Raw genomic sequence first — 16438 nt, 5'->3', positions numbered from 1 at the left:
GACGGAGGCTAACCCATAACTGGGAAGAGCAAAGGTTTCCTAAACTTTTCTATTCTTCTGATAATTTGGGTTTATAAAGCTGTATCCTCTGTGATATGTTAGGTTTAAATGTATCTACTCAGCGGAACGGATGCGGACTTCAAAAAGAGAACATCACTGTAAGGAAGCACACTTCTGAAACAACAACTCCAGAAAAGTGTCCCTTCAGCAAGGATGAGAGTCCTTTTCTGTCCCTGACAGGCTACTCACTTCGGCATTCTGAATGTGGAAAAAGAATTGCAGCTGTAAGGTGAATCTATCCTGCTTCTAGCTTCCCAGAAATCATATCTCAATTCCAGCAAAACATTACCTTGTTCCACGATTAATAGCCTATCAGGGTTTTGTCTTATAACTCTGGAGAAATTACCCCACAATGCACACACACACACACACACACACACACACACACACACACACACTTCTTCAACTTTTATCATTCTAGAACATTTTAATTTATTGACAATTATTATTTTGTCCACAGGGAAGACAACCCGTATGTGGGTAAAACCCCAGATTTCTGTTGGAATGGCCACAAGCGAGCCAAGGAAAGGGCTGTGAGGCGCCGCTTCTGCTGACGGAAGGCTCACCCTCTTCTTCAGGGGCACTCCCAGGAGGTGCTGGTTGAAGTAAGAGTCTGTGTGCCCCAAATGTCACAACCGCAAAGCAAGTGGTGAGGGATCCCTCCCCACCAGCATGAGCAGAACCCATCCTGAAGCCTGGGGACCTGGTTTCCAATCAGTAAAAGGTCTTAAAATACACACATCCAAACGTGGAGCTTGCTAAACTGTCTTTAAAAGACAAGTTGCTCTTGAAGCATGATTAATGGGGAAATAACTGACGAGCAGTTGGTTTCGCATCACTATTTGGAAGTCTAATTACCATCTGACTCAAGGACAGCAAAAGGCAGACAGTGGATGTGTGCACACACAGCCAAGTCCTAGCTAGGACTTCTACAGCGTTAGCTTTGGGATGTACCGGAATTTCAACTGTTTCTTCGCGGAACAATTAACAGCATTCGTGGACAGCTCTGCAGATAAACAGATGCCTACCAAATCCTGTCTCACTATGCAGGAAGTCGCCCGATTGTCTTCTCTCCTCACTGGCCAGAGGAGTCCCTTGAGGGGTATTTTGGACACCTGAAGGAACAGCACAGGCCCTGAAGATCACCTACCTTGCTTTATATGGATCTAAGGAATTTCCCCTGGCTAACTCGTTAGTGTTAAAAGGGCACAGATGTAGGTAAAACTGCCTTTGGGTAAGGGGAAGATAATTAGCACTTGGGCTGTAAGGGGCTTTTTCACTTATCAAACAGCTCCTTCCCCCATAAGGAAATTCTTAAATGCAAAGCAGCAGAGCCAGTAGGCTGCAGGATACAGAACTGACAGCTGCAAGAGCCTTGGAGTCAATTAACGAAGCTCCAGTCCAGGACAGGGCTGTCTGCAGGGGTAAGAGAAACAAGCCATATACTGACTGATCATGTTTTTACCACTCCTGGCACTAACAAAGCTGCCCAGAATCCCACAATTATCCAGTGTGAGACCCCTGTACTCCAAACTGACTTGAAGTGAGAGCTGACCACGATTCCCCCACTCACCTAGGATGTGCACTCAGACTCAGGCTTCGCACATAGTAACACTCAGTAAACCTTTGTTAAAAGGAAGCACGAATTGTCAGAGTGTGGGTTGGCTCAATCAAGAAGCATGCCAAGGGCCAGGACGTGGCTCAGCAGGTAGAGGGGCTTGCCACCAAGCCTGATGACCTGAGGGTTTTGTTTTTAATTTTTTAAACTGACATGGTAGAAGACCCAGCTCCTACAGGCTGTTCTTTGACCCTACTGGCATGAAACTAGAAAACATCATTTTGAGTGAGGTAACCCAGACACAGAAAGACAATTATTATATGTACTCACTCATAAGTGGTTTTTAGACATAAAGCAAAGAAAACCACCCTACAAATCACAATCCCAGAGAACCTAGACAACAATGAGGACACTAAGATCTAATCTACATGGGAAGTAGAAAAAAAGACAAGATCTCCTGAGTAAATTTGGAGCATGGGAACCTTGGGAGAGGGTTGAAGGGGAGGGGAGAGATAGGAAGGGGAGCAGAGAAAAATGTAGAGCTCAATAAAAATAAAATAAAATAGAAAGAAAGAAAGAAAGTGCAATAGAATTCCTGCCACCAGATGGCAGTGAAGTTGGCTAATGTTGAAAACATTTCAAGTGTTATAAATGTTTGTCTTCTTTGGTCTGAAATTTATAAAATCAAGTAAGTTATAAAGATGTCTGACCCTTCTGCCAAAGTCTCCTCTGTGAGCCAGGAAGAATCAAGTTTTTCACTATCTGCCCACAGATGAAAATAAAAAGGAAAGGTTAATGTGTAAACTCATTATTCAGCTACTCTTTCTTCACGCACGCTTACATGCAAAAGGGAGGAACACTCGGAACCAATTGGGCCAGTGTCAATCACTCCATTGCCACTAGCAGAAGCAGTAAGTTGCTCTGACACACCAGGATGCATTAGTAATACACTCAAAGCATGTGCCAAGGCCCTGATTGGAGAAAGAGAGTCCCAAGGGCACCTGACCTCTGATTGGTCCTGGGTACACCCTCGGCAGAGTCTTACACTTCCTGCTGCTCTTTTCTGGGTACACCCTTGGCAGAGTCCTACAGTTCTTGTTGCTGTGCACAAGGAACTGGACTGGTTTGTATCTAAGCTGCTAAGGAGCACACCAGTTCTCCTGGTCCATCATGGTGTCTTTTCGGGAATCAGCCATCTTGTTCTGGCCTTTCAGTCCACAGTCACTCCGGGAAGGAGCTGTTTTCTTTTCCCAACTCCGCTTTGGTTCCCAACAGCCCCCACTCGGAGGCCAGAGGACATGCTTCAGGGCAACATTTGGTCCAGCCAGTTAGAGCCCATTTACTGCTAAAGGAATTCAACAGCGTCACTCACTGACAGTAATCAAGACACAAGTGTGTGAAGATGGAGCAGCTGCATAGGAAATCCCCCTTTTCATTCAGTGAGGCCCCTGTCACCCAGCTGGGACTTGGAAAAGGTTCCCATTCCACTTTTCACAATCGTCAAGGAGGGAATCAAGCCAGTCCCCAGCCACATGCAAAGGCTAACATCTCCATCCAGAAGCAGAACTCCAATCCTAGTATAGATAGGCACATCCTTGCTTCAAGTGACTTTACTCCCTACTGACTCAGTCACCAAGGGCACACAGGGATGCTCAGCTCTTATCTAGGCACACACCAGCCAGGCACAGCCGAGGCAGCACCACAGATAACGCAGGCAGGAGGCTCACAGCGGTCCGCTGCATTCCTCTGGTCTTTTCCCTCTTGGCAGCATCTCAGGTTCTTTTTTAATAACTTCTTCATTTTGTTCTCTGCCACCCTGTGGCAGCTGTGTGGGTGTAACTAGAGCCAAAGAGGACAGTTTGGTTATGGAAAAAAAGCTTCCCTCAAAGCCTGCTCGCCTGTCCCCATCACCTCTGGGAAGCGGGACATGCTGGACCTCACCTTCCTCTGTCTCTGGGTTATCGCTTGGAATGCAGACCTGCTCTTCCTGAGACTCCGGCACTGGTGCCAGCCAAGGGACCTTTTGGAGACGGTCCTCTGTGCCATAACGCACTAACCTAGTGTTTACACTTGCGACAGGAGGCAAAAGGAAGAGGGTTATGAAGGAAGACTGAGAGAGATCCTCAGCGGTCATTCCACGGGCCAGTTAGTAAAGGTGACGCAGTCAGATTTAGATGGTAGCATGTGAGTCCTCCAAAGGCCTAAAACACACTGAGGGTGCCTGGTGTGGCCAGCTCACTGCGGGACTGTTCAATGGCCCTTGTGCCTGAGGACTCAAGGCTGCCTTTCACATGCGGCCTCCTTCTCCCAGACACGGAAACCCTGAAGCCTCACCATGTGTTCGTAAGAAGTGGCCCTACAGGTCATAGACCACCTTCCCACCTCCTGTGGTCTCAAGGACAAGGCATTCAGAGAAATGCTATGTTTTCTTCCCCTATGAAGGACCTTGCATGGCTCCTAGCAAGCAGGTGAGATGGAGGTTCAAGGAGAAGCAGATAACTACAGATGTTCTACTTCTGCCTAAGAGACGGGAGACCAGAGGATAGGCCTGAAACCCCAGATCAAGGCTTCATGTGGCCTCTGGGGAAGGGGAAAGCAGAATCTTGTTCCAGTCATGATTTACTAGAGACTTTGGAAGCTTAGGGGAAGAGGGAGCCCCCTTTGAATGGGCCTACTGGCATGCGCAATGCTGAGTTCATGATGGTGACAGGTACCTTGTAACTGTGGGCGGGAGAGGGGTGTTGTTACATCCGTCAGGTTTTATGTATTTAGAATACAGGCAGGCAGTGTCGTTATGATGGTCTACCTAATTCTTTCAAGTTGTTCAACTAATACATTGGCACTCAGTGGTTAGGCCAAAAGGGATGTCTGCGGAGATTACTGGCCCTCTCGGGTACTGACTGCCATGACTACAGACTGGAAATAGACACCTGCCATTTACCTTCACGCACGTGATGGACACCTTCCCCAGTGATGGACACCAATACTGCTTTTCTGCTGGTCTGTGGAAGAGTCTGCCAAAGTTATTTCATCCCTACAGGTTCGTGTAACGCAGCTCATCAAACTCTTGGCACTTAGTTTGCTGCTTGGTTGGTTTTGTTTCATCTTATTTTGTTTTGCTTTGGTGTTGGGATCTAGCACACGCTAAGCAAATGCCCTACTCTACCCCCAGAGCTCTGTCACCAGAGCAGACAACTTTAAAAAGCAGCGTTTGGCCCCCATGCAGACCTCCTTACACAGGAGGAAAAGAAATACCTGCAGCCATTCTGTGGACTAAGCATTCGGTCATCCTTTAAGCCATAAGGAGCAGCAGGAGGAGGCGACACAGAGGGACTGTGACCGACAGCCTTTGCATCGTCCCTAGGCCCCGCCTTGCCAATGCTGAGCCGCTTCCAAGTTTGTTGGTCTATTTCTGTCACGGGCCCAAAGTGTACAAACTTTTGCCCAGGGCTGGAGGCTTTCTTATAGGCCCTTGCTTTACGGCTGGCCAAGTCATCTCGGATGGCAGTCTCTGCGTTGATTTCCAGTGAGGGCTCAGGGGTACAGGTGTTCTGAGCATCTCCATCCCTGGTCAGAACCAGAAATCAGTTCCAGGGGATTCCAAGGCAAGGGCAAATGAAGATGAAGTTGAGAAGACAAAACCAGATACATGAAGCCTATTACCATGGCTGGAAAACAACGGCACCCCCATCAACCACTCAAATGAGGAGCAGCTGATCACTGTTCTTGCCTCGGTACATAGAGCTTTAAGATTCTAGTGTTCTCAAAGCATTAATTCCAACACCAGAATTGATAGCATAAGAAAACTGTAGGCACAGTGCAACGGCTAGTTATTCAAAAATCAAGTTGAAATTCTTTACAGTAAGCAAGTTTAGGAGAATAAATAACCACTCTTAGGAAGTCAGCTGGATAAAGAGGCCGTTTTCCGCAAACGTGGCTTTTAGTATTAATGTTTTCTCTCACGCAGAACGTGCTCACTTCCAGACGTTCTGTGTTGTGAGAGGCACTCTTGGCAGCCATCAAAATAGAAAATGAAACCTTGATTATTGCTCAATTCTCTGAATGGTAATTCCTACCATGATCGGGGGTAAAACCATGACACACCTCGTCTTTTCTGACACTTTCAATCTCTCCCATGTCTCCAGGTCAGCTTCTGTAATACTGGAGAGTTTGATGAAGCTCGGAGCCTCGCGATGTGGGGTTTGCCTGCCCTGGATTCTCCTCTGGGCCAGGTCGTCCTTCTGGAGATCTGGTGCCTTCCTGAAATTTGTTTCCACTGGTTCGCTTTCCTGAGTTCTCAGAACACAGGCCACTACTGGGTTCACCTCTTCTGGTTGGTTCTGGTCTCTGTTGATTTGATTCAGGCCCCCTCATCATTGGAAAAGCCAAGTTCGAGGAAGGGGAGCAGACAAACAGAATGTCAAGCATGGGAACTTAGAGGCTGAGGGAAGAGTGAAAGGACAGGAACATCCTTTTCCTTCTCAAAAGCATGGGATGACCAGAGCTGTGAGCACCATCACAGGATGGGTCCTGGTGGCCTGCGCATGCTGGGCAAGGGCTCTATCCCTGAGTTATATCTCCAGCCCTCTTGCTACCCTTTAATACTGGAATGAGGCATATTCTTTTCTTCCATCTGTGATGGTCTCTAGCTTGTCTAGGAAGGAGAGCCAGGGCTGGCTAAAAGACTGCTGAGGATGGTTAGGAGATTTCAGGTTGGCAGTAATGATGCCTAATTCCCACACTATTCAAGCCACCATAATGAATCTGAATTTTCTGATAGACTCTCTCAGCCCTCTCAGAATGTTTTTTACGGTGTCAGTAAATGTCAGTAATGAGCTTGGCATGATCCAAACGCTAGGATCATCTTAGAGATAGCTGGAACATGGTTTGGATGTGAAACCCCCAATGGCCAGGGAGTACATTTAAGCTGATTCTGAACAGAAAGTTTCAATATTCAGCCTCACCTTTGTACCAGAGCACCAGTCTTGGCTGGCTTCTCTAAGCATGAAGAAGAGAGAGCACACACTCTCCTCTCTGGGTAGCAAATATTGACCTTTCTGATATTCTCAATTGTTCTACTAAGTTAAATGCAGGTTGACAAATGTAATTTAAGCTAAAACTCCACCAACCATACATATACTTAGACAGCCCCTCATACTGTGTCTTCTGTGTGTGTACCAAGCAAAGCGGTACACATCCATCTGTAATCCTAGCATCTGGGAGACAGAGACAGGAGGGATAGGAGTTCAAGGCTAGCCTCCCTCAGCTTGCAAGTTCCAGGTCCTAGCCTGGGCTACACAAAACCCTACGTCCAAAGGAAAGCAAAATACATAGAACAACGAACACCAGCTGTTTACCAAGTTCAATTGTTTTGCTTATATATTGGCTTTTAATTCAATGAAGTGCAAGAGAGATAATCATATTCTTAGTTCCACAGACTTCAACTCTCTAAAATGATGGGCAGAAAAATATTAAGATGTGAATTATGATTTTGATATTAGGAAAACCCACAAGATGGCACATTTTGCAGGGTGAAATTCTGTATGTAGATACCTTGGCTGTTGTCACCTGTCTTGGTACAAAACTCACTAGTCAAATCGCACTTGGTGACACGCATACAGTGTTTTTAGTGCACCTGCATTCTGACTGTGACCTGTCATGTGACGTCAGGTATGGGGCTTCCCACTTGTGGTATGTCAGTCTTGAAACAGTTTTGGATTTGGGGCCATTTAAACTAAGATGATGGGAGAAAGATGAGACTAGAAAATTCACTTGAGAATAATTTCTGTACCCATGGAAGTATGTTATATATCAGAGGAGAGGTGTATATGGTGTGTGTAGGTGTATGTGTAAGCACACGTGCACACATGTGAGTGTGCAGGCACACATGCCTGTACGTATGTATGCATACGTGATGTGCGTGTCCATGTGTGTGACTGCATTTGTTCATGTGCCTTGACACACATGTGGAGGCCAGTGGACATCCTCAGATGCTGAGCCTCCCCTTCTCCCTTTCTGAGACCCTCTCTTCTTTACTGCTCTATGCTAGGCTAGCTGCCTTGTAAGCTTTGACATTTCTCTTTTCTCCATCTCTTGTTACCTGGGAGACAGGACTGCACTGGGATCCCAGACACTTGGGCTACTGCATCTGGGATTCTGTGTGGGTGCCGGGAATCTGAACTCCAGTTATTAAACTTGCACGATAGGCACTGTACCTACGGACACATCTATCTAGCCCCTGCTTTCATTCCGATGAGAAATTTCCACCATTAATTTGTCCTAGCAATCTTGCCTGCGTGAGACAAAAGAACAAGCTTTGTTTTTCTCTTTCTGTCTAAAACGCTGCTAAGCCAAGGGACTAACAGGAAGGTCACAGCTGTTTCTGCCCCCTTTGAATGCAGTGGAGCATTCTGGAGTGTTGCTTGTTCTCTGAAGGGCAGCTGAACATGTCTAGGTGGCTAGTGATGTGAACTTACAACACCAGGGGCTGAAGAGAGGGATGGGGACCGCGTACAGATCATCCACGCTTCGTTATGATCTTCTCATTTACACGCATACGGAATGCACACCTTTTATATTCTAGATTTTTCTTGTCTGACGGTCCCTTTGAGAGCTGCTTGTTGCCACCTGTCACTCCCGCATCTTTTTTCAGGTAAGGTCCATACAGGAGCTGATGAAGCGGCACTATCGGCTTGCTTTGGTTCATTCTCGCCCTCCTTGCAGCAAAGTCTTCTTTCTCAAGGTCAGGCAGTCGACAGGCAGCTTCATCTTCTGACTCTGAGTCTTTGCCATGCTGAGTCAGGAAAGGGTTTTCCTTCCGAAGGACGATATCCCGAGCAGCCTCTTTCTCATCTCTCAGTGGCTTTTGACTGACACAGTAAAACCAAATGGAACTCCACATGTGACCAGATCAAAACACTGTTAACTCCCCAGCTCCAGGCAACCACACTGCTATGGAACAGGCCTCTCAATGCTGTTAGTTCAATGGGCATCACCTTATTATTTTAGTACCAAGTGGTAGCGCAGTTAGGAGAGGCTTGCAATCTTGAATTCGGCCAGATACACACACTAAAAGGTCATGTCATTTCGGGTCCCATGAGCATCCATAAAAGCAAGATCCTAAATGGCTCGGAAAGTGACAACCCAAATTCTTTTTGTGAAATTGGGGGAAGGGTAGGGCGCTCTTTACTGACACTTCTCTTTATCAGCACATCGGCAGTGCACACAGTAGGCACTCAGTTTGGTTTGGGCTGACGGAACACAAGAAGGAGCCCAAGAAATGGCCTGGAAGAAAACTCATGAATGAAGCCACGTGTTAGAACACAGGACAAATGCCCACTATAAAGCCTAAGGGAGGTCTTTCTGCAACCAACTGAGCTGAATGGAGACATGTGGGATAGATTAAAACCACTCAGAAGATGACATACAGGCTGATCAAGCCCCGCATTCTCCCATCAGCACCTGCTCCCTCCCCTCCATTCCCTTGGCTCTCCACCTCCCAGGTCTGCTTCCTTTCTATCGGTGGATGTGCAGTACAGCGAGGGAAAGGCGGTCTGCCAAATTATTGCTACAGATGATTTCCATTTTCAAAGGCCTCTTGAAGGCCCCTTAAAGCCAGAAGCTTTAAACTGCTAAAGGCAATCTGACAGTGACATGCCAGGCAGCAAGCCTCAGGACGTCTCCTAGGTTTTCGTTTTTCCTTGTGTCCTGGGAGTGGTAGGCAAGACAGCAATTGTGCTTACACCGCATTTGAAGAAAATCGCGTCCCTCCATGTATTTAAAAGGCCAGTTTCATTTTAAAGTCACAACGGGTTGGAACCTTTAGTCCCCCGCCGTTTATTGCATTCTCAGTTCATAAAGACGACAAACAAATAAAAAATGATCACATTTCTACAAAAGCACATTGATTTAGTGTGGGCATTTAGAAAGATGATTAAAAGCTCTTGAGCTGACGACATAGCAAAAAGAGCAAATCAAAATAATTCGATTTCTAAAAAAAAAAATGTACCTATTTTGTATGGGTTTTATGAGAGGTGATTTAAAGTTCCCGAATGGAGAACACAGCTTAGGGGCAGAGCACTTGCCTAGCAAGTACACAAGCTGAAGATCAATCAGTAGTACTTCTCCCCCAATCCCTCCCCCCAAATGTGTTTAAGGTCGGGCAAGATGGCTCAGTGGGTGAAGAAGCATGCTGATTCCTCGAACCATGTGAAAAAGAAGATTGTTCTCTGACCCTCACATGTACATGAACACACTGACATGAACACATGAAAAAAATGTTCAAAAATGTAAAGACTACATTCTTCATCATCAAAGGACAAACTCATGTCAAGACTAAAGACAGGACAGATTAACCTAAGGACAGAACCAGCGACCAGACACTCTACTCTGGTTGATCAGTTGGTCCACTGTCGTTTTGTACTGAATGAATGAAATGTGTTCCCTGGCAATGCTGAAGCACGCATGGGCAGCCCGTATATGACGGTTCTGTTGAACTTGTCCATATTGGGTTTCATGGTCTAAGTTGATGAGGATGACTGATCGGTCTCTTCCTCAAGAGGGCACCAGATCTCATTACAGATGGTTATGAGCCACCATGTGGTTGCTGGGAATTGAACTCAGGACCTTTGGAAGAGCAGGCAGTGCTCTTCACTGCCGAGCCATCTGTTGCAAAGGAGGTCACTACCATGTAGCGACAGCAGATCTTTTGAGATTTGAAAAATCAAAATTTGCTTGGTTATAGTCACAACACTTTTTTCACTATTAGCAATTATTTTCAATAAGATTTCAAAACAAATGTGTGTGTGTGTAATATTTTACTTCTCAACAAATTTATTATTTAAGGTACTGAACCCTGCCCTTAGAGTTGCGCACTCGATTCTCATTCTCCTGCCTAGTCCCTCCCTGGACTGTGTTCACTTTCCTCCCCTGAATCCTTGGTTGACGTGTCTGGCAAAGATCAACTTGGATTGGTTAACTCTGGCTGTGAAGAATAGTTAGTAGAAAATGATAGACCGCTGAATCTCTTCAGAGCCATTATGCAAAAGCAAATTGATTATAATGATACTGGTCAGTGGATAATGAGCATACAGCCTGTGTTACAATTCCTCCCAAGTAGTAACTCTAAAACTAAAACTAAAACTGCATGGCCTATGGTATATACTTCTCCTCATTTTGTCAAGTAGAAAGATTAGGCCAAGAAATCTGCACGAGGTCAAAGAGCTAGTGCATAAATTCAAATACAAATCAAGGCCCGCTGGGTCCAGAGGCCCTTGCTCTGTGATGATGAATAGAGCACTGTGCTACTGATTGGACAAACAACAATGCCAGGAGCAGCTTTGAAAGCAGAGCATCATACCAAAAAAGAAGAGAAAAGAGAAAAAAAAAAACCATTATCATTACTATGAGAACAGGAAAAAGGGAAGTAATTTGGTTACTAAATAAAGTGATTTCTGTGAGCTGTGCTCAGAATAGAGCTGCAATTGCACTGCACAGAAGCATTTGCGAGGGCTGGTGAAGGCAGAATGCTAACTAGTGCTACCTCACAATTCTGCTCAACGCGGAATAGTTTACGAAGCCCTTTCAACAGAGAGCACCTCGTATATTCTCGGACCCCTGTGTGGGGCAGATCATCAGTGTGAACCAAATCGAAGACTCAAATTCTTTCCCTTTTTTTTTTTTTGACTGGGAGGCCTGGCCTACATCTCTGAAAGCATTTGTTAAAATAAGACGTTTGCATGTATGCAAATGGCCCCGCCAGTTTACAGCGCCAACTCGGGCTGTGCGAATCTGGTACCTGATGCATCTTGCAAGCCCAGCTGGGCTGCGAATTCTCCGAGTGTTTCTTTTTAGGCTAACTGCCCAGTGTGGCAGGGACTTGTTTCAAGTGATCTCAATTTAGATATGTGCGCTTCTGCGAAGAGACGGAATAAAGCTTCTCTATCAATGGCCACTTTAAGACACTCCCGGCCATGGAATATCTTTACTCCAACTGGAAAACTGTTACCACAAGCAGTTCTTGTTCGTTGTATGAATTCTGTAAATTCAGAGCTCTGTGGCTGTCTCAGAGAAATGAGAACTGATGTACATTATTGGCTGGCACTACTGACCACGAAATAAAAATGCATTGAAGGCAGATACGGAGAAGAACAGTCACAAGCATCTGTGTACCCAAAATATTTCAATGACTTCCATTCTGTATTATTTAGTCCTTAAAGGCAGTCTATTGTTAAACTCTGATATACTTTTAATTTTCAAATCTGAGAGGCTGATACACAAAATTATGACTTCCATTTTGCAGCGAGTGCTAAGGTTTCTAGTTCAAGTTTTACGAACTTAGTCAAGTAACTTTCAATGGGTCTGCAGAGGCAGCAGAGGCAGGCTGCTCAGACTTACAGTTACCGACAGGCTTGGCAACGGCTGGGTGGGCACTGCTCACGAGAGGCAATACGAGCCACACATAATTTGAAATATAGAGCTCTAGTGGGGACCAAGGGCACAGGTCTGCAGTCACGGCTACTTGGGGGGCTGAGTCAGGAAGATCACAAGTTCAAGACCTGATTCAACTACAGAGAAATGCAGAGGCCAGCTTATGACCTAGCAATCCTGTCAGCCTCTTCTAAGAAAAAAAAAAAAAGAAATGCTGTCATGATAAGAAAGGTTATGGACCTGGACCCAATGCTGCATAGGATAGGGCAGAGAAAATGCTTGTCTCATAATGTCTAAAGTTTATATATTTCAAAGCATACGGATTAAAACTAAGAAAGTGGGGAAGAGGGAGGGGGAGACAGCTCTGTAGGTAAGCCCTTGCTGTACAAGGAAGAGGACATGACTTTAATCTGGCAACACCCACTTAAAGAGGAGTAGCTGTAACCTCAGTGCTGGGGGGAGAGGCGAAGACAATGGCATCACTGGGACTTTCTGGCCACCAGCCTAGCTCCAGATTCAGAGATCCTGCTCAAGGGAATAAGGTGGAGGCTAATAGAGCCACATACATGATGTTCTCCTCTGACCTCTGCACGCTCAAGAGCACGAACACGTACATGTAACACACACACAGAGAGAGAGAGAGAGAGAGAGAGAGAGAGAGAGAGAGAGAGAGAGAGAGAGGGGAGAGGGGGGAGAATATAAATAAATAAGAAAAAGCTGGCATTCTCTTTTACTCCTTTTCCCTGGCAGTGAACAGCCAGCTTGGCTTGGCAGTGAGTGTGTTCTATTGAAAGAAACTGGGCTCTCCAGAAAGGCCTGTTCGTTCTCTTGGGAACGTCACAGGCAACAGCAGAAACCTCCCTGTTACCCTGTCTCCAGGCACGGCAGACACATTCAGAGTCACAGAGGTCATGCCTGTGTCTGTCTGGTCCCTAGACTGGGGGAGCTGCAGAAATCAGGAGGGAGCCGGCATCTGGTACAGAGGGACATGGAAGAGTATGTGTCTGGCGCTGGGGCTGCATCTGCTCTTCCTCTGAAGGTTTCTGAAATGTCTATTGTCCCTGGGAGGGTTGTCTCCCTCTGTCATTAATTACCATGTGGTTGAGAAGATTCACAGACCAGAAGAAAAGGCTGAGTGAGGAAACACGTGCAAATAATTAGAAGAGAAGTACAGTCACGTGAAGCCTATAATTCAGTTAAAAAATTTACTTCTCCAATGGGAAACACCAAGTTAAGAGAACTCAAATCTCTATGGCATTTTAATTTAGGGAGAAGTGAATCTTGGTTATTTTACCCTCTTAAAAACAGAAATTTGACTTCTTTGACAGACTCTTAGGGGGAGGGGGTAATTAAGTTAACATGGTCATAAAATAAAATAGAAGAAAAAGCAGTTTATATACTTTTTTTTAAAAAAAAACTTCGATGGAAACTCTAATAAATATTAACCGCCACACATTTATTGCGAAGTCCTACTTTCTGTTCCTTGATGGTAAGATACCTCCTGATTTTATTTTTCATAAGCAGTATGGGTCCCATTGACTTCTAACCTTGTGTGCAAAAGGAGCGACATGCACCTTTGCTCCGTGTATATATTGGCTTCAAAGTAATGCAAAGACATATATGAGGATCCCTGGGAAGGAAGCAGAAGAGTGGCCTGGCTATGAAGCTGTCTCCCTCCCCTCCTCACCCCCGCCACCGTGTATTTACGTCCCTTTCTTGCATGGCACATGCCCGGCTAACAGTTCTTCCCAGCTGAGCAACAGTCCTCAAGAATTATCTTTAGCTTCTTTGCTGGGTCCAAAAATGTGATGGCTAGAATCCATCTGGATGTCAAAACAAGAGACTTGAGGTCAAATGCTCTGAGACATTGGCATGGTTCGATGATTTATATTCTCACTTTCCACACGCAGAGAATCCTCCCCCCCCGCCCCCGCATGATCTGCATTTCATTCCAGTTAAGCAACTTTTTTTTTTTGCCACATTAAAAGCAGAACCCCAAGTGTGGATAAACTTAGAACGACTTTCAACTCTACTGTGACTTATATAAAGTTAAGTGACAACAATGCAGGCAAGCTGGGCTTGTGGCATGGTGTATGGTGTATGTTGGCTTCAGGAGTTGAGCTAGCAGCGAAAACCTGTCTGCCAAATGAACTCCTGGAGACCAGAGCAGATACTCAGCGCTTCTATGGGGGACATTCTCTGGGAGGATTCATAGCTGCCTCAACGTGACTTTAAATGCTGCGTGAGAAAGTCTGGGATGTGAAGACATTAACAAGCCTGCAAAACTCTGCTTCCCAGCTCACTTGGATGACACAGATAAGAACGGACTCAGATAACAGCAAACATGCATGGAAGCAAAAGTGACCCCCTAAATACAGCATCTCCCACCAGAACCACATTCTAAACCATGACTCCGTGTTTGTAGACTGAATGAGAATTGTTATCAAAGAACTCAATGTTTTACTGTGAAATATGCTTCCCACTGAGTGGCGCAGGTCACTTCCGGAACTCCCAACCTGTACATAACTTTGTGCTCTGCCATCTTATTCCCGTGTGAGCCCAATGAGCACCCAGCATTCCCTTGCTCAGCCTCTGCTGCTATTTCAAAGACTCCAAAGACAATGATTTTCTTGATGGACTTTTAGCTAAAAGACTTCACAGATACGATAAAAAGTAAGATACGCGCATCAAAGTTGTAGAGATTTGATTCTGCGTGTTCGTCCTCTCATCTGTATAACTTAGTAACTGTGGTCTAAGTTTAAAGACAGGAGTCAGGCAAGTTTGAAATATGGTGTATGGTGAGGGGATGCTATTCGTTACTTGTATTCAGCTTCTAGCTTGGTCTCTGGGATATGCAGATGCTTGAAGGATACAGGAAAAGTATATTTCCAACACAGCCAAAGAATTTTTGGATATCCAGAAGATACACTGTGATATTATTTTTCATTATTTCAGAGACCTGCTTATAGTACAAGCAGACTTTACATCAGAATTTCTAGAAACACATACTACATGTTTAGGGTAGGCAGATTAACTGTGGGGCCTCACAAACAGGGAAAGAATATATTCTATATTTTCTACCCTACAATTAGATCTATAAAAGTTAACACTGGATACTTCAAGAATGAGACCGTGGGAACATATAAGGAGCCTATGGAGAGAGATGCCCTTGGGAGGAAGACAAGGTGCTACAGTCAAAGTACCTGAATCCTGCTGCCGGGTCAGCTATAGCCGGGTTTGCAGGTCACTTACTGTCCTTGCTATGTTCTGAATGTGGGCTGTCACCAGAATCCCCATGGGCTCATGTGTGGTTTTGACCTCTAGATGGTGACACTGTTTTGGGAGATGGGACATGGGATCTGACTGGCAGAGGTGGGTCCCTGGAAGCAAGCCTTGGGGAGAGGGCTGCAGCCTAGCCTTATTGATCCCGTTCTCTACTGCCTGACACAATAAAGCCAGGTGCTTCATGCTCCTGGCAATATGACCAAGCTCTTCCCACCACCATACTTTCCCGGACATGATGGGATTAAAATCCCCCAGGATTAGGGACGAAAATAAACCATTCTTCCCTTAAGTGGCTAAGATCAGGTATCTTTTCACAGCGCGAAGAGAAGTAATATAACCACCCACCCTTTGTTTTTCCTTCTGGAAAAGAAGCGAGTGTATGATTGACCTTTTAAAAGGTAAAGGAACAGCAAGAATGAAAGGAATTTCAGGTGTTGAACTGCTCTGAGCGTCAATTTGTTACATACGCATTGACTGCAAGATCACTTGTGAGGATCACGGTGGTTCTGATGAAAATAATAAATAAATAAACAAGCTTTTTACCCCCCCTTCAATAAAGCTGTAGACCTGTAGAATTATGTGGCTTTGATTGTTAAAACACTTCCTCTCCCCTATCCCACATGACCTATCCAGAGCACTGCACGCTGATGCCTTTAGCAGTGACGAAGAGAAGTCATTGCTCCATGCCTAGCTTTTCAATGACCACGTTTTAGAAAACGCACTGGCAAATCCAGTCCTCTCTTCTCCTTAAGAGAACAAGGGTATTTTTCTGAGTCAGTTATTCTCTAGGAATATAGATTGTCCCCCTATTTCAAGACACTGAACATATTCTAATGATGGGCCGGTCACATGACGTAATGAGCCATTTAGGAGTAGTATGAGAGTTAACGAAACACAAGCAAGAGAAAAATAAAATGTTATTGCTAGATAAATCCTGCAGCCCATAATAGCTGACCACGGAACTAACGAAGCACAGAGAGTTCACACTTGATCTCCATTTTAACTAGCCAAGGACTCAGCAGAGACATGCCCCTAGGCAGAGTAGTCTATTCGTCTAGAGCAGGGAAGAGCCATGTGGTGAACTTGTAGCAACAGGGAAAACCAGAT

At 45.3% G+C, this 16438-nt stretch overlaps 1 protein-coding gene across 1 annotated transcript in view; it reads right to left on the bottom strand.

The window, feature by feature from the left end:
* The window catches only part of Limch1 (LIM and calponin homology domains 1), a 299518-nt gene that overhangs the window by 53169 nt on the left and 229911 nt on the right, over positions 1-16438 (bottom strand). Inside the window, exons 10-14 of the mRNA XM_050149634.1 lie at positions 8188-8487; positions 5723-5965; positions 4874-5185; positions 3560-3675; positions 3346-3457 (exon numbers count right to left, since the gene is read on the bottom strand). Of these exons, the coding sequence (XP_050005591.1) occupies positions 3346-3457; positions 3560-3675; positions 4874-5185; positions 5723-5965; positions 8188-8487 (1083 nt within the window). The remainder of the gene's footprint in view (positions 1-3345; positions 3458-3559; positions 3676-4873; positions 5186-5722; positions 5966-8187; positions 8488-16438) is intronic.

This window comes from Alexandromys fortis, unplaced genomic scaffold (genome assembly GCF_014885135.2).
Source record: "Alexandromys fortis isolate MF-2015 unplaced genomic scaffold, M_Fortis_MF-2015_v1.1 scaffold_0, whole genome shotgun sequence".
In the NCBI taxonomy this organism is placed as follows: domain Eukaryota; kingdom Metazoa; phylum Chordata; class Mammalia; order Rodentia; family Cricetidae; genus Alexandromys; species Alexandromys fortis.
This window is presented reverse-complemented; position numbering and strand designations above follow the sequence as displayed.